At 32.2% G+C, this 22,658-nt stretch overlaps 3 protein-coding genes and 1 non-coding gene across 7 annotated transcripts; 3 read left to right on the top strand and 1 right to left on the bottom strand.

The window, feature by feature from the left end:
- Positions 1–4,186: 4,186 nt before the first annotated feature.
- Positions 4,187–9,445, bottom strand: LOC8272552 (zinc finger CCCH domain-containing protein 64). 4 transcript variants are annotated; one of them, XM_002514069.4, is made up of 10 exons: positions 9,215–9,444; positions 8,855–9,128; positions 8,384–8,513; positions 8,144–8,263; positions 7,945–8,062; positions 7,207–7,655; positions 6,727–7,012; positions 6,499–6,592; positions 5,983–6,128; positions 4,187–5,036 (listed from the first exon to the last, which is right to left on the bottom strand). In XM_002514069.4, exons 1-10 carry the CDS (start codon positions 9,287–9,289, stop codon positions 4,908–4,910), a joined length of 1,821 nt encoding a protein of 606 aa, XP_002514115.1. In that variant the 5' UTR covers positions 9,290–9,444; the 3' UTR covers positions 4,187–4,907. The 4 variants fall into 4 exon arrangements, with proteins under 4 accessions (XP_002514115.1, XP_025012284.1, XP_015571722.1 ...); XM_025156516.2 differs by having other exon boundaries at positions 4,888–5,026; positions 9,215–9,445; XM_015716236.3 differs by having other exon boundaries at positions 4,901–5,036; positions 5,948–6,128; positions 9,215–9,445.
- A 5,123-nt stretch (positions 9,446–14,568) lies between these two features.
- On the top strand, positions 14,569–15,837 carry LOC8272553 (pathogen-associated molecular patterns-induced protein A70). The gene has a single exon (XM_002514070.4). The coding sequence runs from the start codon at positions 14,690–14,692 to the stop codon at positions 15,407–15,409; it is 720 nt and encodes a 239-aa protein (XP_002514116.2). The 5' UTR covers positions 14,569–14,689; the 3' UTR covers positions 15,410–15,837.
- Positions 15,838–17,607: 1,770 nt separating this feature from the next.
- TRNAV-CAC lies at positions 17,608–17,681 on the top strand. Its single transcript has one exon. It is a non-coding gene; the product is annotated as a tRNA-Val (tRNA).
- A 162-nt stretch (positions 17,682–17,843) lies between these two features.
- Positions 17,844–21,317, top strand: LOC8284863 (translation machinery-associated protein 22). Its single transcript, XM_002514071.4, has 7 exons — positions 17,844–18,133; positions 18,235–18,324; positions 18,812–18,873; positions 18,992–19,073; positions 19,169–19,236; positions 19,316–19,399; positions 20,815–21,317. The coding sequence occupies exons 1-7, from the start codon at positions 17,986–17,988 to the stop codon at positions 20,869–20,871; spliced, it is 591 nt and encodes a 196-aa protein (XP_002514117.1). The 5' UTR covers positions 17,844–17,985; the 3' UTR covers positions 20,872–21,317.
- Positions 21,318–22,658: the final 1,341 nt, after the last annotated feature.

Genomic DNA, 22,658 nt, shown 5'->3' with positions numbered 1-22,658 from the left:
ATTTTTTCATAATGTTTTAATAATAAATTAGTATTATATAGAGATTTTCTTTTTTCTATTTTACTAAGAATATATTAAGTCCAAAAAGAGAAAAATGTATTTTAGGTGTTTTCTTATTTTAAATGCTTAATCAATTATGAGGGCTGGATGCTGCCTAATTTATATGGAAATTTTGGTAGGTTGACCAAAGACACAAGACAAATTTCATGAAAAATCTGTCTTAAGAATAGAACGATAAAATGAAATTAGGGGTTTTGATATTCTGGTAAAGTAAATTCTAAAAATTCCACCAAATTATTAAGTTTGTATAGTAATTTCTAAAAATTAAGTGGCTACAAAATAAGAGCAGGAAAAATGGTAAATGGATGGTTAGGTTTGAACTTTTATAATTTAATTTAAATGTAAATATGATAATTTTAAAATGCATTTAAAATATTTAAGAAGAAAAATTATTATGGAAAGGTAGTTTTAGATTCTTCCAATTCGGTATTAATATTCTATCGGCTGTTAAAATTGCTTTTAATTTTTTTTAAAGAATCTGAATTTAAAAGTTACATTATAAAAATATTTTTAATCATCATAAAATATAAATTACTTTAAATTTAATTATATTTTAAAAATAATCTAATTACAAATTAAATTCTAAATTTTACATCTTTTGATAAGTTGATATAATTATTTTAAAAATTAAAATAAATATATTTATTTAATTTATGTTTAAAATTATATATTTTCTAATGATAATTTTTTAAATATTTTATAGTAAAAGAAAATGATATAGAAAATCAATTAGTAATTAAGTCTTTTAAAATTTAACAACTAACTAATTATACTTTCAGAAACTAATCCTGTCTATTTTATTATTATCTCTTTCTCTAATCAACAATGATAGCTTTGATTATCTTTCATTAAAGTAAAATTACTTCAAGATCTTTAAAATTAGAGTTAATATCTCTATATATAAAAAAATTGAAATGATCATTGTAGTTCTTATATGATTTAATTTTAATTAATAACATATATTGTGAAATAGATAAAATAAATTTTAATAATATAATATATAATTTTTTTTTAATTTTAAAATCACAACCGAATAAATTTATAATTACATTTTAATAAAAAATTTAAAAATATATCGTTTATAGATATATTTAAGTTAACTTTTCTAAAAGTAAAAAGAAATTTTAGGATATGATAGTTTCAGTGTTAAATTTTGAAATATTGGAGTTGGTGGATTGATTTCATTGGGTGAGCAGTAAAAGGGATTGGACACGATTAACTAATTAATTAAGCTTTTTTTTTTTTTAAAGTAGTTAGTTTATTATGGTTAAAGTTTATAATTAAAGTATTAATACAAAGGTTAAAGTGTGGAGTAAAAAGAAGTGGTGTGCGGTGGCCAAAAAGCCGTCCAAATGGGCATAATCCTGTATTTTGTTTTTATCGGGTGTCTATGTTCACGTGATGAACGCAAAATGATATTATTCCGTATCATATGCTGCATCCACTTACATACCATTTATATTGAAGGAATCTTGGTTCCTGCTACAGTCCATTAATTAAATTATCTTTTTCTTTTTTTTAAATGATTTTACGATTTTTACATTGGAGAAAGTGAAAATGGAAAAGAAAATTGAGTGATTCATATAAATGTTTAACTTCAGTAAATTTTGAAGCAACTAATTATCAAGAAAATGTGAAAGATGACTTGGAAATAATAATGAGGGAAGGAACTAAAAGAAAAATTACAGAGAAATTAAATCCAAAGATCAGGTATGATTAATTAATAAAACTTCCAAGATGATTACAGCAAGGAATGTCCTGGTTCATGTGGACAAAGCCACAAAATAAGCCAAAGCAGGTGGCATTACTAGTGGACCACCAACAAACCAGAAAGAAAGGGAGCACTAGTATTATTATACCTATCAGTCTCAGTGAAACTTATTTTTATCAGTGTTCCTTGGTGCAAGCAAAGGCTGGAAAAGGGACCCAATGGCTATGAGTCAGAACCCAAAACAAATGGTATACTTGCAACTCACTCTTTGTTTCTTCGTATCACTTTTATTAGCCTCAGTTTTCCACCACAAAAGTTTGCTCCAGTATCCTTTTCTTTATATATGCCATTGTCCATAAACAACTCAACACATATATTTACAATAAGCCTCTCAGGGGACCATCAACAGAAGGGTTTCAACTACCTTCTCAACCCATATCTCATATGCAATTAACATTCTGATCCTTAAATTTATTATTTCTTACCTTTTCTTTATATTACTTTTGGGTTCATTTCCCTTTGTTATTAATTAAGGCCGAAAAGGAACGTCCTTTTCATGGAACGTTACTCGTATTGGCTGGGATCTTTTCCACCCATTTCACAAGGAACCTAAGTGATAAATCTGAAGGAACTTTTTCATGACATGGAATTAAAATAAAAAAGAAAAAGAGAAAAAAGGCATTAACTCTCTGGACCCAGCCATCAACCTTCATGTCCCGAAACTCAACTTCTGTCGGTCCCCAAAAATCAAAAGGAATCCAGAATTGCATTAATTTCTTCTAGGACCGATGCAGATCTTCTTACTTAAAAATTTGAATAAGACACAGCAGATCTGCAAGTAGTAAACATATATGTGTGTGTCGCAGTGACCCATAATCCATTAAAATTTATAACTGCCATCATAGGAGAAGTGTCATTAGGGCATTCACATTTGTCTACTCACACTAGTATATGTATATATGTATTTATATATATATATATATACACATATTGAAACATTAAACAACTAATTAAAGTATGAAATGCTGGTTTTCTTTTTCATTCCACAGCAAAACAGGACAGCGGTACGAAAGTATAATCTCATGCCATAACTCAAGTCTGTCTCAACTTTTATTTCCAGATGGATGCGTAACTACCAAGTCATGGAAGGATGACATCGTTGATGCCAATTCAGAATCTTAACAGGCATTCCTTATGCCTGGACAGGTCTAATGTCTAGCTTGGTTTTGTCGTAAATGGCCAATAACAGAAGGTTAACTTTGTATCAGGTAACTGCTAATTCTGCTGGTTCCAGAAATGAATGAAAGGCGAAGCAACAGTACCGCAGCAGGGAGCGTCGAGAAATTTATATTTACCTTGGGTCATTCCAAATCCAAAAGGTCAAAGTACCTCAAGGAGTAGCATCACAAATGAAGAACCTATTAGGACTTGGTATCAAGAAAAAGGCCGCTGGTTCTAGCATTAATTTGCTTCTATGATTCGGCCCGGTCAAAGTATTTCTACTTTTTTCCTTCAATTTATCCGCCATTTTTGCAATTTCCTATTCTTTGCTAAGTGTACAAGTCCTCCAACCAGCTCTCTCAGGCATGTAACCTGCAAATTATTTTATTCATAAACAGTGTAATTATAAACTTCATCGACTAAGCAGTCAGCTCTATTTGCACGCAAATAAAAGGAACACCCCTTGTGAATTGAGGGGATTTTCTATGAAGTTCAAAAATTTCGCATAATCATCAAGCGTGAAATTTTCTTGACTGCAATCCTGACTCTGGAATGTAGAGTCATATCATCTGTATGTTCTCATGTACAGATACTGGCACACATGTGGTGGCAATATAATTTGTCTTCTTCCCGTTTGTTTGATTATTTAGTTGCTCCTCTTTCCGTTGGTTTGAGATTTATTTTTCAGAAGAGATTTCGGTTCTGCTTCAGACCATGCCATATGTGGATGTGCAATTAATCAGCGTTTCATAAAACAACACATTGAGAACAAAAAAATAATACACCCACAAAAATAACAACTAATTTATTTTGTTTTGGCTTTATTTCCACTTAGCTGTATTTGGGAAGTTATTCGTGTTGCCTGAGAGATCTTTTCTGTCACACGGATCTTAATCTAAAAATCTGAAAGAACTATTCAAGACATTATTTCCGGACCAAGCTATCAACCTTCAGATTTCCCATTCCCAACATATGTCCGATCCCAGAAAACGCAGAATTGGGATCCGAATTTGCGAATGGAACTTCCCCTAATAATTTTAGACCATAAAATTCATAATCACTCTCAAGTGACAGAACATGTACCGCATTCGCATATCTATCCTCGGATCTTTCAATCACATTGTTCACATGGGCATGGCATCCATAAAACACGACCTTAATACATCTAAGCTTAGTATTTGACCAACAAAAACAAAAAACTAAAGCAACTTTTAACTTAAACTGTCAAGAACTATGTAGAAAAACTAAGACTACACAATAGACTAACAAGAAACAGAGACCTGGTTATAATGCTTATATCCCCAGATAGCAACTGCAACATAAGTAGAGAAAAAAGGAGGTTCCCAAAGCGGGGGGTCATAAGCAAGGGGGTCTATTTGGATAAATACAAAAACGGTATTCTGCTGCATATGGAAGTACAATATCAAGCTGGAAGTCGAGCATCCGAATATTCATTTCTAGAGTGGTGCCAAACTACAAAGCCACAGAGACGAATGGCGTCATGTATGCCAAATACAGAAAGTCAACAGGTAAAATATGGGTCCAAGGCATTCCTTAAGGCTAGACAGGCATCATCTTTATGCTTGGATTGTAGCAAAAACAGAAGTTGCTTTTGTAGCATGTCACTGCTAGGCTTTATTGTTCAAAAAACAAAATAAGCAGTTGGTGCAACAGTATGGCAGTAGGGAGAGTGGAAACCATTAGGGTAGTCATAAACCTGGTGTTTAAAGGTCAATGAAATGTCTTCAGCACTGCTCCAACAGCAGATCCACTTATATTATGAAGTTAAAAGACCTTAGACGATCTGACATTGGAAGCATGAAAGTACCTGAAGGAAGAAGCACTGTGCGTGAATAACCTAATAATCCTTGGTATCAAGCAAAAAACTGCTGGTTCTAGCATTTATTTGTATAATTCATTCAGCTGGATTCAACTCTTCAAATTGTTTCTTCAATTCATCTATCATTTTTGTTTCCTCTTCTTTGCTTAGGGTACAAGTCCTCCAATCAGCTCTCTCAGGCATGTTCAGCAAACCTGCTAGAACCTGCAAATTGTTTAACTCCATCCTTTATGTAACAATTCTATGTACTAAACAGTTAGTTTATCAGTGAGCAAACAACAACTTTCAATAAACTTGAAAGAGTTCATGTAGGCATCAAGCATGAAATTTCTTTTATGTTTTATTTTTTGTTTACACAAGCACATTCACTCAAGAATAATTTCACTATAACCAGCTTACCATCACAATGATTAAACAAGCTCACACGCAGACACACACCGAGACACACCACAGGCTAAAAACAAACTTATAAATAGATGCAACACAAACACAAGCAAGCAATCACTCCATTGGCAGAAAAACTTTGCAAGAAAATGCGATTGGTTCACAACCTGAAACAAACAAACCAAATTACCTATTCTTGGTCCCGAATTGCCAAGGTTTTCGACTGGAGAACACATTCCAAACTCGGTACATATTATTTCTGAATGATTTCAGAAAATTAGAAGATACAATCAATTTTTAAGATAATAGGCATGCTGGGTAAAAGTTCAAGAACTTAAGGACTTGACACACCCCTTACATCTCTTTCTTTCATGTAAATTATTATTTCCAGCAGCAGGTCTGAAGCAAATTTTGCTTAGGTTTTGTGGCATTAGAATTAGGTTATGAACAATCAATATGAGTTATTTTGATCAGCCTTGTAAAATCAGTCGCTTCATATAATTATGCTTACGAGAATGAAGAGCCTCAACATAAAGTCGCGTTAATTTTAAAATTTAAACACAAAAATGTTAATGATTATGCTTTGGCAGGAAAACCATAAAACAAGGTAACAGAACATCAGATATAGGTGGTGATTAAAATATCAAAGTTATTGCTCACTTCTGCAAACCACTTTATAATTTGATTTAATTACTGCAACACACGCATCATAAAAATTAGCAGAATCTCACATTTAGTAGTTAAATTTAGTATGCTAGCATCTTACTTCGCGTCCAAATTGTGCTGGAAAGCTTTCATTCTCCTTAACTGAATGTGATAGTACAGTACCATCAGGGAGTTCCACATAGAAGAAACTATAGTTCCTATCAAATTGCGTCCTCAACCATTTTCTCCCGTCTGAATTATTATTGACTGCAAAAATAATGATAATATAAAAATACAGGAAACTAAGGAACATCAACTGTTGCTGCGAGCTACAATTAAAGAAGGCATCTACAACATGGCCGAGGTATAATAAATAAAATACTTCAGCAGACGCGATACACACGATTTAGGAGATTTTTCAAATATCAGGATATGAAATCAAGCAAAAGTTTAACCATGGAATGACAACTGGCACTTGCTTGTGTTTTGAAATTGAAACTTCTATTTTTTTTAAAAAAAAAAGGTCAGCCAAATGAATGTTGTCATCTTATAATACTTTGGCAAAAAAGAAACAAAAAATCCATATATAAATGTCGGATGGCGTGAATAATTATGAATAACAGCCTATATAACTTACACTTCATGGTCACAAATTTAAACCCCAGCTTTTCAGCGGCCATATTAAATATATCTTGGACAGCAGCTGCTCTGGATGATGGAACAGGAACAGCCTATGATACAAAAACAAAGAACCAGAGTAAATTAAACACCAAGAAGTAATAAATTAAATATCAACATAATAACAGTAAGAGCTTCTCATAAAGAAAAAACAATTAAAACATTTAGGAAAAGAGTTTCATTTTACCTGAAGATTAGCATGAGTGCCACGCTTGGATGCCCACTCAAATAAGATAGTCTCCTTTCCCTGTTTGTTATAATATAATTTGAGACTTTTCCTGAGTCTGACAAGTTCAGATTCACATTCTTGGGGTAGGGAAAGGGTATTAGGAGAATGCTCAATGGGGACTAATAGTATATGGTCTTGAACAAGGGGGCCTTTGGCTAGGGCACAGTAGTAATTTTCTCCTATGCTAATAATTAGATGTGACTCCACACCAGGGCTTGATAAACAAAACCAACACTCTTTTGACCTGTTAACACAATTACAAGATTCATTGCTATGCAAATAGCCTGCTTAATTATACATGTAAACCAAATCATTCAGAAAGAAAACAAACTAATCATAGCGAAAGAACAGAATTAGTATTTGAAAAATATAAAGAGAAAATGCCTTGAACTCAAAGTGAAATCAAGGAGCCAATCAATCAAAAAATTAGCAATTAACCTGTTGGTATTAGCATTTTCAAAGCCGCGTCTCCTGTGAGAATAACTCTCACCTTCGCTGAGCAAATTGTGCTTAAAGTTGCAGTCTGGACCCCTTTCGCATTTTCCTTTGACAAGAAAATCAATACAAACACCTCTAGAATACTGTTCCCTTGCATCCATGTCATGAAGAAAATGGCATTTCTCCTCCCGCGGGCAAGAACCAGAAAATACAAATTTAAAACACAGCTTATCACCATCAGCTCCAGTTCTATGACGTTTTTGGGAGACATCATATCTCCAATACTGTGAATCAGACATACTGTCACTAGGCCTCTTAGTGCCTTCTTTAGGAGCAGCTGCTTGCTCTATGAATGTGTAAGGGGATAAGGTAGTGTTAGAGGGCTTCATGCTAATCTCTGCAGATGTCATTGTAGATCCTGGAGTAGGAGAAATTGCATGGATAAATTTCTGAGAAACAAGGGCAGGTACCAAGAGTCACAGTATGCTAAGAAGATAAATCTAAATTGAGTTCATGAAATAAATATTAGAATAGTATTCACAAAATATCAGCAGCATAGATATGATCAGGCATTAATCATTATTGCTACCAATCTCTTGTTTCTTGATAGAACTCTACGTACATATAGACATCAAAACCACAGTATGCAAGAAGGAGAAGTTTTAAAACACATTGGAATGATGTAAGAAATAATAAACTTATTGGTAACCACAGTGAAAAGTGAGAACAAATGGGCACCTGCTTGTCCTTATTTCCAACTGAAGCAAGACCTAAGAAGCGGGTAACATGCACAGCATCACTATTAGAATATGGTTCACGAGCAAAGAATACACCCTTAGTACCTGCAATGTGATAGCTGCCAAAGAGGACAACTTTATCAGAAAGATAATCCATTATCTATTGAAAGCATCAGGGATAGCCTTAAACAGTGACATACCGCGGTTTGATCTCTGCTACTAACTCAGATACAGTGGAATCACTACCTACTGAATCTGATATTCCTGTGGGAATATCAGATATAGAAGCTCTATTTGTGACCCCACTTGGCCATTCATTAGTAATAACTTATTAAGAAAAATCAGAACAGGAATTCACTCACATGCATCCCATAACTAGAAAATGAAGCAAGCTGATAATAAAAGGTGAAACAAATTCATCAATAATAAAACAAGGATATGTTAGAAATAAGTCAACAACTCCAGGTTCCTCAGCCATCGCTCGCAATGCATCAGCATCATCTTGACTATAAGTTCCATATTGTTGACCATCTGCTGACTGCCTACCAGACAAGTATGCAATTGACAAACCTAAATCACCAATTCCATAAATTAGCAACTGCTTTTTTAACTGCAAATGCTATAGGACCATTAAAATTAGCCAGAAAGGAATGAAGCAATTAATTGTATGATACAAACAACAATAGTTATAATCGTCCATCAATTGATCATTTAGTTAACATGTAAGCATATTCTCTTACAAGTATGCAACAAATGATTTTAAAACGCCAATGCTACAAATCAGCAACAAAAAACAGAAAATAAGACAAAAAAAAAAAAAAAAACTGCACGTGCTTTTAGAATCGTGAACAAGCCAGAAAGCAATGTAGCATTAAAAATAGACATACTGCATAAAATACAAACAGCAATACCGTGGAGAATAAACTTCCCGCTGCCTTTTAACCAAAAAAGATTATCAGAAATTTCAAAACCGTCCATTTTAAACCCTAATTTCGCATGATTCTTGGAAGCGGCGGACAATACTTTAGGTGCGGCGACGCCGTAGTCCCCGATAAAGTATGTCGGAAGAGGAATGTGAGAGCGGCCGTCAATGTAGTCCATGAACTCCTCCAGCTGCTCCGACGAGGCTGGAAAGAACTGGCCGACGCAAAATAGCGCATCGAATGGACCGGCTGACTTGTTGACCTGTAATTAGTTTCTTTTCCTTTTTTAGTGTCAAGTCGATGAAATTTAGGAGCAAAGCGTAAAAGAAGATAAAAAGAAATAGAGACCGATTGGACACGCTTGTATAGCTGGTTCAGGCGGCCTAAAACGTCGCCGCATAAGAGGATTCTTGGCGGAGCCATGAGGTTGTGAAGAGTGAGTGAGAGGGAAAAGCAGCTGTGAGTAGCTTGCTTGCTTGCCTGCCTGTGTTGAGTTGAAGGAGAAAGGAGGATGTGGACTATTACACCCGAAAGGAGGCGGAGAAGTGAGGCTGGGCTCCTGATAGAGCCCGTGCAAATTACCTTGGAGTTTAAATCGAAACTTCTTAAAAAATTTGAGTTTAATAAAAAATATTATTTTTACTGTATAAATTTGTTATTTTTAAAATACTATTATTTTAGTTTTTTAATTTTTAAATTATTTTATCTATAAATAAAAAAAGAACTAAAATTATAATTTAAAATAATTATAAAAAATCATATTTTAACATTTAATACAGTAATAATTACATGTTTATGACCTCATTGAAAAAGTGCATCAGCATAAACCAAAATTAATTAGCGAGCTTCCATTTACTTTCACCGGGAACCCCTGAATCTAGAGCCACTTAGCATAATAAATTTTAAATGTTTAATTAGTGAGAATTTCTCGATTTATTATCTAAGATTTAATTTCTACAATCGGCATTTAAGAGAGTTTATATACCTAATACAAAATAATTTGAATATTTACAAAATTAACATGGATGTTTATATTTAAATTTTTAAAATAAATCTATCGGGATTAAAAAAGTAAAATATAAGATTTTTTTATTTTTTATAATATTAACCTCTCTTAATTAATGCTATTGTAAATTCAATCATTTAATAAATTAAATCTTTTTCTTCCTTATTTCTCTTTATCTTCTTTTTCTAATCTTCTCTTTCAATCTTTCTCTTTCTCTCTTTCTTTCTTACTCTTTTTATTTTAATACCATCAGACACAACACAAAAAAAATAGGTAAATTAAATAAATTTTATGTTATTTCAAGGGTGGTTGCTTCTAGACAAATCTTCTGGCTGTCTCTGCACCCCTACCTCCTTTATCATTAAACGGTCATTTAAGAGCCTTAGCGTGATCCAGGCTGTTTCCCTCTCGACGATGAAATTTATCCCACATCATCTCACTGGCCGATCTTGACTTTTTAGAGGTATAACAAATCATTAACCATATTAATATTTTTATATTCATATAGTTATTTAAATCTTTAGCAAAATTATTTTTTATTTCATTTTCTTTAAAATCAGAAACACGTGCATTTTCTCTAGCATTGCTATTACTTTCATTTTCTCTTTTTTTTTTTTGTTCATCAATATCTTAGTTATCATGATATTTATCACCATCTTCATTTTTACTAAACCCAAATATCTCATTCAATAATTGATTTATGTATCGATATTATACAAAGAAGAAGCAAGTACAAGAGAGGAAAATACTGAAAAAGAAATTAAAACTCTTTTACAGATTTTGTTTAGCATATTCAAAAAATTTATACCTAATACTAGTTTTATAGTAATTCATAAATTAAATTTGATTAATTATCTAACTATTAAAATTAAATTGCTTTAATTTGTAATAATTTCTTTATTAGCTAAACCTAGATTAATGTAAAAAATATATCGTAATTAGATATTAGAGTGAAAAGAAAGATGGAGGTTTTGACAGCATCTTTTATGACGGTAATATACTAAGGGTGATTTGCTAGTTGATCTGAACAAACTAATCTGTTTAGCAGGAGCTTTAAATTTAAACTAAAATGTCAGTTAGTCCTATATTTCTTACAATTATTTATTTTGAAAACAATATTAAAATATAAACTTAGTTTAAATTCATAAATCCCAACACATGCTAAGTTCCGGAGCTGTATCACGCCGTTCCAAATTTCAATCTTATTATTATTTATTAATTCATTGACCAATTTGAATTGGATAAAAATATATTATTTTTATTCCAAAATAAATTTTAATTAAAACTTTTACATAGATACTAGAGAAATTATTACTATAGTAATACACCTTTCGTTAATATACTAAAATTCTATAAATTTTATTTCTGATCCCGTTGTATTTCTCTCTCTCCTATTTTGTTAATGTATATTAACCTTTTATAATGAATATCTAGTTTCCGATTAAATAATTTTTTTAAGGTAATAAAAAATTTAAGAAAAAAAATATAAAATTTGATAATATATAATTTAACTTTTTGACACTAGAAGTCTTATAATTTTTGGGTGATACTTTAGTACTATAAAAGTTAAAACGTTAATAATTTCTATCTAAATTCACTAATATCATTAATTAAATAGTTGTAGTTCATTCATTTAGTGTTAATTGGTTGTTACTCTACTACCATTTTATTCCTTATCAACTTAATTTTTATCCAAAATTAGCCAATGTCAAAATTTATAAAATTTATTGAAAATATAATCTCATGATTTAATTTTTTTAAAATTCTAATCAATTCTAATAAATATTAAAAAATTATATAATCATCATATGTCCGATAAGATTTTTGTAATAATCAAACTTTGTTTAATTTTTAAATTATTATTGGTGTTAATAAACTTAAATATAGATTACTAATAATATAATTTATAATAGAATAAAATATTTAAAAAAATCACACGAACTTTTATATTAAAAAATTAATCCATCCCAAATTTTAAAATGAATAGAGTAAGGGTTAGGGTATTTTGGAGGGGTGGCGAATTGGATTGTTGAACGCTGCACTGTGGAGTCAAACATCGTATCGTTTGTCTTTTTCTCGTGTACTAATATTGGCACTCACAAGGCAAACTCTCCTTCGCCATCTTTATTTTATTTATGTATTTATTTAATATTAATTAAATATCATTCATGTAGCTTATAATAAATTCAAATTCTGAAATTTAGTCATTTGTTTATTTTTATTTAATTTAATAGATATTAAAATTTATTCTTTTATCATATTTCAATTTTTTTTATAGTCATATATATTATATAAAAGTATTTAAATATTATTAAAAATAAAATTTAAGTGTATATTCGATTAAATTAAAAATTAAAAATATTAAACATTAAAAAAATAAAATTTAAATATTTTTTAAATTAAATCAGAAATTAAAATATTAAACTGACTAATTGAGATAAATTTAAAAGTATAAATATATATTTAATCTAAATTCAATAAAATATCATTTTCAAATGTAATTCTAATTATTTGTTTTTCGAATATAAATATAAAAATTTAAACTCAAACTTTTAGGTTCTAATAGAATACGAAATATAATAAACATAATATTTTTTAAATAAATAATACAATGTATATATGGTTTGCCAAAATTAAAAAAAAAATGTATTTATCAAAGAGATTACAACTCACTCATATATAACATGTGATAATTTTAATCAATTTGTTCAACACCTCCACACCCTAAGACATGAGAAGGCCAATTGCATAAAGATTTGAATAATGTAGAATTAATAACAAAAATGAGGTTAGAGTAGTTGACACGTAGACGAATATTACTTGACAAACTGCGTATCGTGACAAGACACGTATGATTAAGCTACCAATTGAAATAGAATAAATGTTGTTTGACTTTTTAACTATATACCAACTTGGAATTCTGATCGTTCAATTTGGCGTTGTCGACGTGCAAATATTCGATCTAGCGTTTAGCATTTTCTATACATTAGTGTATGTTGTCCTATTACTACAGGCCTCGTTTGTATTGTTTTTAAATTTTAAAAAATTAATCTTTTACATTTTCTTTTATAAATTAGTTTTATCATTCTACTTTAAAAAGAATATTAGCTTTTTTCTCAAAACTAAAAGAGTGCCTTTTTCTTAAAAACCTATTTTATAAAATAGGCCTAATTCACCGCTGTAACTTTTTTTCTTAAATAAAATGAGTTTTTTTATCAATAATATATGCGACGAGTGATTTCCTTTAGTAACTTAATATGTGAGTTTTTCTTTGAGTAATTCTGTTAGCAAAATAATTGTGAACAATATTTTCATTGGATTTTAAATATCGATAAAAATATATATTTTACTTTATAGCTAATACAAAATATAGATCGATTATTTTCATTTGACGGAGATCTAATTTTTTAAATATTAGACTTAAATTCTTAATTTATATAATAAAAGGCAAACGTTCTCTTGCAAATAAGAATAAACAAATTCTCCTAAAAAAAATGAGATAAAAGACTCATAATAATATTGATTGGTCAATACAATTAGAAAAGTACTTAAGAGAAATAAAATATAAGATCCTATACAAATTTATTTTTAATACTAGAAGGTTTTAGTTTATTTTTAAATTTTAAATTCTTTTAAAAAATATATAATTATTATATATTAATTGATAATGCGAGAGAATGACATATTTTTTAAGTAGACTACTATCACACTTTTTGCTTTTTTTTTTATTATTTTTTTATTTTTTTAAAGGCTTTTTGCTTAATTTTTAGTCCTGAAAAATTAACCCATAAAAAGTGGAAGAAGACCACAAACCTCGTCTCTAACTCCAAAGACAAGAGTTTCTTACCAACCAAATTACACATGAATTAATAATCTTGAAACTTTAAGTCCTGAATTCATTTATATCTTTTAGATTGTCTTAGTTGCTTTCTTTATATTTTTACACATTCAACCTATTTCGGTCATGAGTTATTTTAAATTATCCAAAAAAGAAAAAGTGATTTGCAATTTAACCTGAAACAGTAAGAAATTACGAAATTTTGTGCTGCTCATAGACAGCAAATTAACTAATAAAAAAATGGAAACTTTGTAAAATTAAATTATTAAAAGAGAGAACTTTAAATATGTAATGAAAGAAAAATGGAACTCAAGAATTATTGAGGCAGACCAACTAAGTTTCTTAAATGCAAGAGTCAGTCGGTGGATAAGAACACTCTGAACTTGCCATTACTGCTCCATCCTCCGATCTTCAGTACATCGTGAACCTACTGCATGTGTTTGTTAGAATAATTTTGTTTTATTATGGGAGAAGACGTAAAGGGAGAGAAAAAGAAAAATTTAGGTGTAATACAAAATATGGGGTCCATTTCACTTTAATTTAATATGAACTAATTTTGATTTTTCATATTAAATGATACTTATAATTTTAAATAATCATAATGTCCGATATATATTTTTTTAAAAAAATTTATTTATTTTAGAAGTATGTCTTCATCTATATAAGATAGATTAATATTTATTAATTTTAAATATAAAATTTCATTGGTGGATACTCTATTATGTTTTTAGGAGAGATATTTCTCTATTATTGAATGTTGTATATAAGTATAATGCAGGTAATAAAAAATTTAAACTCAAAGCTATTTATTATTAGATATTAAATAATTTTGATTGTCATTGACTAGAAGTAAACGGCCTGCATCAAAGCAGAAACATAAATACCACCAGTCCACCCCTTAATACACTACGGGTCCTTTACACTCCCCCTTTCTCTGCAATCCCCACCTCGTCAAAGCGCCAAGAAATACTCTAAATCAATGGCAGAACCTCTACTATCTTCTTCAGTATGGAGTTTCACAACCGGTTGGTCCACACCCACTTCTCTTTTCCTCTTTCTCAACCTTGTAATCGGCACCATTGCCGTCATCTCACGTTTCAGCTCCAATAAAAAACCACCAGATGAAGAAATCAGACCACTGACTAGAGCCCCTTCTCTCATAGACCGAGTTAAGTCCATCAACTTATCGTCCTACAAATACTCGCCACAGTCCCCGGAATTCGAAACTGCAGAAACGACAATATATGGTGTATCTGATGATCCGCCTCGACTTGAACGAGCTCCTTCCCTTTTAGAACGTGTCAAGTCCATCAAGTTCCCGTCTATATACCGGTCAGAACCAGAAACTGAAGAACACCGAGATGCGCGTCAAGTATCAGGTTCGGAAACGGAGCTGGAGCATCATGTGATAAGGAGCAAATCGGAGGTGGCACCGGCGGAGAGAAAGGTAGAAGCGAACGAGAAGATGAAGAAGTCAGCGAGTGAAAGGGCTATCGACGAGCTTCGGGAGGACGATAGAGAGAGCGTAGAGAAGAGAAGGCCTGCAGAAACAAGGTTAGAGAAAACGGCGTCTTTTAGAGGAGGAGATGATGGAGTGGACGCAAAAGCTGATGATTTTATCAATAGATTTAAGCAGCAACTAAAATTGCAGCGGCTGGATTCTCTTTTGCGTTATAGAGATCGGCTCAAAGGAAAATAAAAGCAAATAATAGTAGATAAAATAATAATTAGAGAAATATGTAAAAAGTAAACTCTCTCTCTCTCTTTTTCTTGCTTTGGTAAATGATTTGTCGTGGCCAGAATGGTTTTTCTGTTTTACACTTTCACCACCTTTCATCAAAAGGAGAGCTTTACTGGCTGTGCATGTGAAATGACAAATCTTTAGCCATCTTTGAGCATCCTGCAGAAGGGTATTTTCGTCATTTTGGACGATGAACGGGAATCGAACTTAAATGTGAAGAACGCAGCAGCAGCAGGTGTGAAATGGAGGACGAAGAGGAACAGTACAGCACTGGTGGATGGATCCCACATCTGTTGTTTTATTTCTGATATTTTGCCTAGTTGCTTTTGTCTTTATTATCAGGCTTTTGTCTTGATTAGTGAGTCAATTAAGGATTTTTAAGCTCATGGTCTCTGCATTTGTGTGTCTGTTAAATCGTGTCTATTATTGGAGTTTTGCTTGGGATTGAAGTCCCCATAACCAATTTGGTTTTGCATGCCATGTGGGGTGACAAAGATGATTGGTGCACCATGTTAAAATAAATTAACTTTTTTTAGAAAATAAGATTATTTATGACTAGCCAAACATAATGATAAATCAAAGCCACGTCAAGGGTTTACTTGACGTGATCACATAACAACGGAACCTAGAATTGGAACTGGCACGTGACATGATCAAACAAAAGAAGGAAAAGAACTGCCATCTTCCTAGTCTCTAGCTGTCTTGTCTTTAATCATAATTGAGAAATTTGAAAGTGATTATACAAGTTGCCTGAACCCAACAAGCACTTCCATCATATGACTTAGAAACGAAGTTGATTAGATTATAATTAATGATGATTTTTTGTTCTTTATAAAGTTTCTTAATCACACATAAACACATTGTTACTGCTCTAAATTTTCTCATATACGGAAGTAAGTTTTCTATTATTCTATTAAAGAAAAATTCATAAATTCATACAGTAATGCACGTCTTTAAATTTAAGCATTGGATAAGATTTTCCAGTCATTCGACAATTGATGGCCTCGTGCATATGTGGACACGAGCGTGAATTAATTTGCAAATACCCAGCAGAAAAGCTGCGGACTACTTATAGTGTATTGACATATATGTGGTTTTTAAGGTAATTGTACAGTGATTAAAAACCCTATTAATTGGAGCCAGATGATTCAAATACACTTTTGTTAAAATAATCAAAATCAATATAAATCCTTCTTTTTACTTTGTTATATTTCTTTCTTTCCTATTCCACTGAGCTCGTAATAAATAATGGTAGAATTAGAGAATTATTAATATGATTAATACTTTTTTGATTTTTTAAATTGACACTTAATTTTAAAAACGATATTTGTATTAAAATAAAGAGAGTAATTTATATTTAAATAAAAATAGAATGACGTGTATTTAATAATAGAGCAGGAGAATTGTTAAAGGAAGATCTATTCAGTGTCTGAAAAGCCAAAGTCACCCGTTGAAGAGAGACGCATGTCGGGCGATGGAGCAGTGGGTTCACTTGTTAGTCCACAGATAGAGAAAATTTATTCGTCATGGTAGGTAGAAAATTTATTCTTCATGGTAGGTATCCTACGGACCCATTTTTCGTCATTTTCCAACGGTGTTCTCAGTAATTCAAATTATTTTTAGTGAACCATCTAGGTTCGTGCTAGTCCCTCCAAGAGCTCTACTATGATCTGGATTTTATCATTCGCCAGCAGCATCAGCCTCTATGAGGATTGAAAGAGAACCATAACCACAAAATTAATCCAATTATAGAGAACTAATTAAACTGCTCGTACCAGTTGATTCTTGATATCCACAACGGCCGGCTGCTTTAATCTCCCAACGCTGTGATAGCACCAAAGATGGCTTTCCCCTTAGCGAAGAGGTCTAGCCATTATTTGACCTTAAGTTATCTGCTGCACAAAGTTAATTATTTTAAAAAGTATATATAACTTAATGGCGAGATGACGAAGTTCTAGTTGGTATATTGCCCTATGGATTTTTTTAAGTTACATTTTCCAAAATAAATATTATGAACACATTGTACTATTTATCAATTTCCTTTCCCTCGTTTCACACTGAAAACTAGCTGTATCAAAGTCAGATTTGATAACGACTTGCCTCCTCTTGTCTTTATTAGAGTTCATTACTGAACTACAAAATTCTTATGCACGATCGTCTGGGTGGTGTAGTTGGTTATCACGCTAGTCTCACACACTAGAGGTCCCCGGTTCGAACCCGGGCTCAGACATTTTCTCATTATATTTTGTAAACGACGGAAAGTTTTTCCCTTCTGCCAATACGACATATGATATTTTTCGTGTCGTTGGAAAAAAAAGAATCGTGTCAAACATTTTTTGGGAAATAGTAATAAACCCTCGTCAAAATCTTCTAAACGCTGCGTTTTCAATTATTCTATCTATCGATCGATTGATCGGGGGTGTTTTAAGACTGGGAATAACAACAGCACCGTATTCTCAGCAATAGCGTCGTCGAAACGCTACCTTTCTCAGTACTCGAACGCACTCCGGATACGTAAGAGAGCTTGAAATCTAATGGCAGATAAACCCCAACCAGTCCGAGTACTGTATTGTCAAGTTTGCAGTTTACCGGCAGAGTACTGTGAATTCGGTCCCGATTTCGAGAAATGCAAACCGTGGCTGATCCAGAATGCTCCTGACCTTTATCCTGATCTCATCAAAGGTCTCTCTATCTTAAATTACCTTTTTTTTTTTTCTTTCTAATTTCTTTATTAGATTATCGTTGTTTTGAAATTAAGGTTTTTGTTTATATTATACCTACAGAGGCAAATGCTAAGGAAGCTGATAAAGTCGCGGATCAGTTACAATTCACCGGAATCTCATCTAGCGGCGGTGACGGTTCTACTTCTTCAGGTGACCTTATGTGGCTTATACATGATCATGTAATGTATTTAGATACTTGTATGAGTCTAGATGTTTTAGATATATCGTTTCCTAAAAATGAATTGTTTAGCTTTTCAAATTCAAGAGCATACATTGCTGTGAATTGGAAAGTCTAAAAATGCAAGAATGCAGTTCAGTTAACTTCAATTAAAAAATCTATTTAGTTAATTTTAATGTCTGGAAAGCTCATAGTTGCTAGAATCTAATTCTTTCAACTTTAGGAAAACTGGGATTTTGAAAGAAATGAAATCATATCTAAATTGACATGATTTTGCAGGAATCAATTCAATTTCATATTATTTATTCTAAAGAAGGCCTTAAGGAGTTATCTTGATATGATTCATGAACTTTAACTCTTTTCAATACTATCAAATTAGTATTTTAAATTCTCCTAGTTTTGGATGATGCATGTGTTTTGTGGTCTTATGTCATGCTATTAACCTAATCACATTTGCAGGGGGTACTTCTGCACCTAAGGAAGAAGTGAAGCGTCTTCCTGGTGGGAAGATAAAGAAGAAAGTAGGACTCCGGAATCTTGTACCACTTGATTTAAAATTGAACCAATCACATGATTGTTGTTCTCAACATTTTACTTGATATTAATGTAATTGTTCTGTGGATTGAACATTATTTTCAGGAGAAGCAAGAGGTTGTTATTGAAAAGGTCACACGTAACAAGCGAAAATGTATCACCACTGTAAAAGGGCTGGAGCTTTTTGGTGAGATTCCCCTGCTTTGATCCTTTTATTTACCAATTGTAAAATGTTCAATTCTCCTCAGCATCATTTCCTTGCTTCTGACAACTGTTCTTTAGGTGTTAAACTTAGTGATGCATCAAAGAAGCTTGGGAAAAAGTTCGCTACTGGAGCCTCTGTTGTTAAGGTGTGTAATCTATAGGTAGTTTGTGCTTCTTTGTTTCTGATGATGATTGTTTCTCATGTTCCTTGACTGATTCGTACAGGGTCCTACTGAGAAGGAGCAGATTGATGTGCAAGGAGACATATCCTTTGACATTGTGGACTTTATTACAGAGACCTGGCCTGATGTAAATATCCATCATTCTATTTTCTCTTTAATGTTATGTGTTCTCTGGTTACATTCTTACCTCATAATTTTAAGTGGAATATTTTTTATGTTTCCTCATTGGTAGACCATACCATTATATAGAAAGAAATTATGCTTGAATAGAAGAATACATATGAATTACCAGGCATTTATTGCGCCAATGTTTTCCATGTATCCATATTTAAGTTATCACAATACTAGTAAGTCATTTGCAGTATGCCCTTTTCCAAACCTAAAACCTTAAGAGATAAATATTGGGAAAAGGTGGCATTTAAACAGATGCATTTACAGAATCTAGAATTTTGCTAGCTTGTGTTTGTTTTTGTCTTCTTGCTGAAATGGCCAGAACATTTCATCTCTTTCTCTTTCTGGTTCCTTTTCTTGAATAATAATTTCATGGCCAATTTGTTTCCTTCAATGAAATATGATGAAAGCCAGGGAGTTCACTAGCTTCTTTCTGAGGCTCTCGTGAGGTTTCATTTTAATTGCATGAACATTATGACTTTGATCAGTTGCAATCATATCTTGTGTATTTCAGTTTATTTATAAGATATCATTGCAGAAGCTTCATTCCATCTCTATTCTGTCTTAACACTTATCTAGCTCACGTTACCAGCTTGTCCCATGCATTGATAGAAAGCACTATTTACTTTGTCATGATTGTTGTTATTCTGTTGTATTTTAGTAACTGGTCTTTGGTGGGTCCGGTCCATATTATTCTCTTACCCTTACTTTCTACCGTTTGATGCCTACAAACCAAAAGAATTTTTAAAATATTTTGATATGCTATTTTTCAATTATCTTTTAGATTACCATATAATTATGCGCATAGTGATATACCCTAATGAAATCCTGAATGACACCAGTTTGTTCTTATTCCATTATGATGGGAGAACTATAATCCTAGGCTGTGCATGTTTATGGGAGCCCAAAATGATGACCTTCTCATGATGTTGATTCTCCACTCACTAATTGGTAAGATTGAATGCTCGACTTTGAGAAAGGGACTTGATGCCCTGATCTTATTGCAGTTATAACTGCTGTGAATCATTTGTAGGGAAGGCAACAGGGAAGATTGAAATTAGTAATATGACTTTGCATGGAGAGAACTATTTGTACAGAGGCAATAAGGTTTCAGCAATATACAATACACATATTAATGTAGAGTGTTATCTTACCTTTTCTGTCACCCCCTTGTTTTTGTATGCTCTAGTTTCATACTTTTAACCAATCGACAGATTTTTGAATTGTATAAAAAATTCGCCCGGTTGTACTACTTATGATTCAGGCGCACTTTTAATTAGTTCAGATGGATGTCGTTGTTCAGAGTTTTTTGAATAGGTTATTTCTGAAGTGCGCTAAGGTGCTTATTCTGTATATATTTTCTTTTTGCAGGTTCCAGAAACTGCAATTTATTTTATTGAAGATGGTAAAAAGGTTCCAGCTGTTTGATTCTGGATCATGAGCGCACAAGTGACATGGAGTGTGGTGTCTCTCTTGGCATGATACTTCTGAACTTAATGCAGTCTTAAGAAGGAGAAGGAATTGCTCAACAAAATCTAATCAGCAGTGAAACAATTTGTCACTCTTTGAGCTCTTTGCATTCGATAGTAGCTTTTGTTTTTGCGGTTGGAAGTGGTTCACAATTAATGGCTGTAATTTGTATAGGGGCGGTTCATTGTCTATTGCGTGCTTTCCTCTTCCTTTTTAAGCTGCTGAGTTGAACTCTCTATGAGTAACAGGCTTATTAAGTAGCGAGACATTGTAGTTTATCCTGGTGATCTAGCTGCTGCTGCTGGGAATTTTATGCTTTTATGCCTGCGCCATGTGTGGGCAATGAGTTATATGATTCACATGTTTTTAAATTTTCCTATAAAAATGAAGGCTCCAATTCAGTACATCAGTTTTATTCCATGCCTTCTGATCCCATCTCCAGTTGCTCTTCATATATTTAGCTGCTATTAAGGTCTCACATCTCCTGGGGAAGTTGGCGGTTCTGCAATTGAACTGAACGTACCCTAAACCAAGATTTCTATGAAATGACCCATTCTCCGAGCATTCTTTGTGTATGCGGATTTTGATTAAACAAGGAAGAACTGTTTAATCTTGAACATATGTAGTAGCAAAAGTTAGCAGCATAGTGAACCGTGTTCGTGTTCGTGTTCGTTCTATTGGAGTTTTAAGTGGGTTGTGAACAAGTTGATTTCCACAAGGATTTGATTAAGCCTGTTCTCCGAAACAGTGGACTGGAAATAAATAACACATTTTGTTTCTTCCAAGTCCTATGGTTGCTTCATTGTAGATGCTGATGCAAAATGGTGTTAAGAATTTTGTTGGATCACGTATACTGTTAGATTTCATAGATGGAGCTTGTTGTGTCTGTACTTGCTTTGTCATATGTTGACAACATTATTTTTGGCAGTGGGGACTGGTGAACATACTCAGGTCTCTTGAGTCCTCTTTTGGCTATGATTTAGATGTTACCGAGTTGGTATTGAAAGAAAAGGAAAAATGATTATGAAAGCGTGATAGCACACAGTACGAATAGGATCCTAATTGCTGGATCTAAAAGATTTTACCGAGTGTGAAATCCTTTGGCATTACAGGTTTTCCACACACTCTCGCTTGGATTTTGTGTCTGTTCGACCAAGAAAAATTTAACAATACAACAATGGTAAAGGGGAGCACGTGCACGACATCTACTTATCACTGGAATTCATCTTCTTTTTTTCTTTTTATTTCAGAATTTATTAATTTGTAAAGGAATATTTGTATTCGGTACTTTAGGTAATAAATGTACAATTAATCTCAAATAAAATGATTTTTATATTTAATTTATATATGAAAGATTTTAATTCAATATTTGATTTTTTTATTTTTTAACTCGATGGAAAACTTGCCGCTATTTTTGAATAAAACTGCCAAAATTAGTTATTTAACAAAATTGGTGTGGTTCATCAAATTGGCATTGATTAACGAAGTATATATATATATATATATATATATATATATATATATATATATATCCATGAAACATGAACTTTTGGACACACAAAATTAAAAAGACTGACCATATATGTAATCAGTATCCCAAGTTGTTTGAAGCACTGTTTATGCCATTATTCCAGCTATCAATTTGGGGGTTTTTAAAAAGTCAATTAGGCATATTACCGAAGGCCAGCTTCTAGTAAGCGAACTTTTCTATCACTGTCATCCACCTTATTTTTTATCATCATCAT

The sequence above is a fragment of the Ricinus communis genome, chromosome 3 (assembly GCF_019578655.1).
Source record: "Ricinus communis isolate WT05 ecotype wild-type chromosome 3, ASM1957865v1, whole genome shotgun sequence".
NCBI classification, from domain to species: domain Eukaryota; kingdom Viridiplantae; phylum Streptophyta; class Magnoliopsida; order Malpighiales; family Euphorbiaceae; genus Ricinus; species Ricinus communis.
This window is presented reverse-complemented; position numbering and strand designations above follow the sequence as displayed.

What these genes read in the sequence shown, in the direction of transcription:
- LOC8272552 (XM_002514069.4), bottom strand. Translation starts at nt 9,289, where the DNA reads ATGGCTCCGCCAAGAATCCTCTTATGCGGCGACGTTTTAGGCCGCCTG. An exon ending in CGGGAAGTTTATTCTCCACG is followed by an intron (nt 8,514 to 8,854) that starts GTATTGCTGTTT and finishes TTGGTGATTTAG; the next exon opens with GTTTGTCAATTGCATACTTG. An exon ending in TTGGAAATAAGGACAAGCAG is followed by an intron (nt 7,656 to 7,944) that starts GTGCCCATTTGT and finishes CTTGTTTCTCAG; the next exon opens with AAATTTATCCATGCAATTTC.
- LOC8272553 (XM_002514070.4), top strand. Translation starts at nt 14,690, where the DNA reads ATGGCAGAACCTCTACTATCTTCTTCAGTATGGAGTTTCACAACCGGT.
- LOC8284863 (XM_002514071.4), top strand. Translation starts at nt 17,986, where the DNA reads ATGGCAGATAAACCCCAACCAGTCCGAGTACTGTATTGTCAAGTTTGC. An exon ending in GTGGGAAGATAAAGAAGAAA is followed by an intron (nt 18,874 to 18,991) that starts GTAGGACTCCGG and finishes CATTATTTTCAG; the next exon opens with GAGAAGCAAGAGGTTGTTAT. An exon ending in CTGGAGCCTCTGTTGTTAAG is followed by an intron (nt 19,237 to 19,315) that starts GTGTGTAATCTA and finishes TGATTCGTACAG; the next exon opens with GGTCCTACTGAGAAGGAGCA.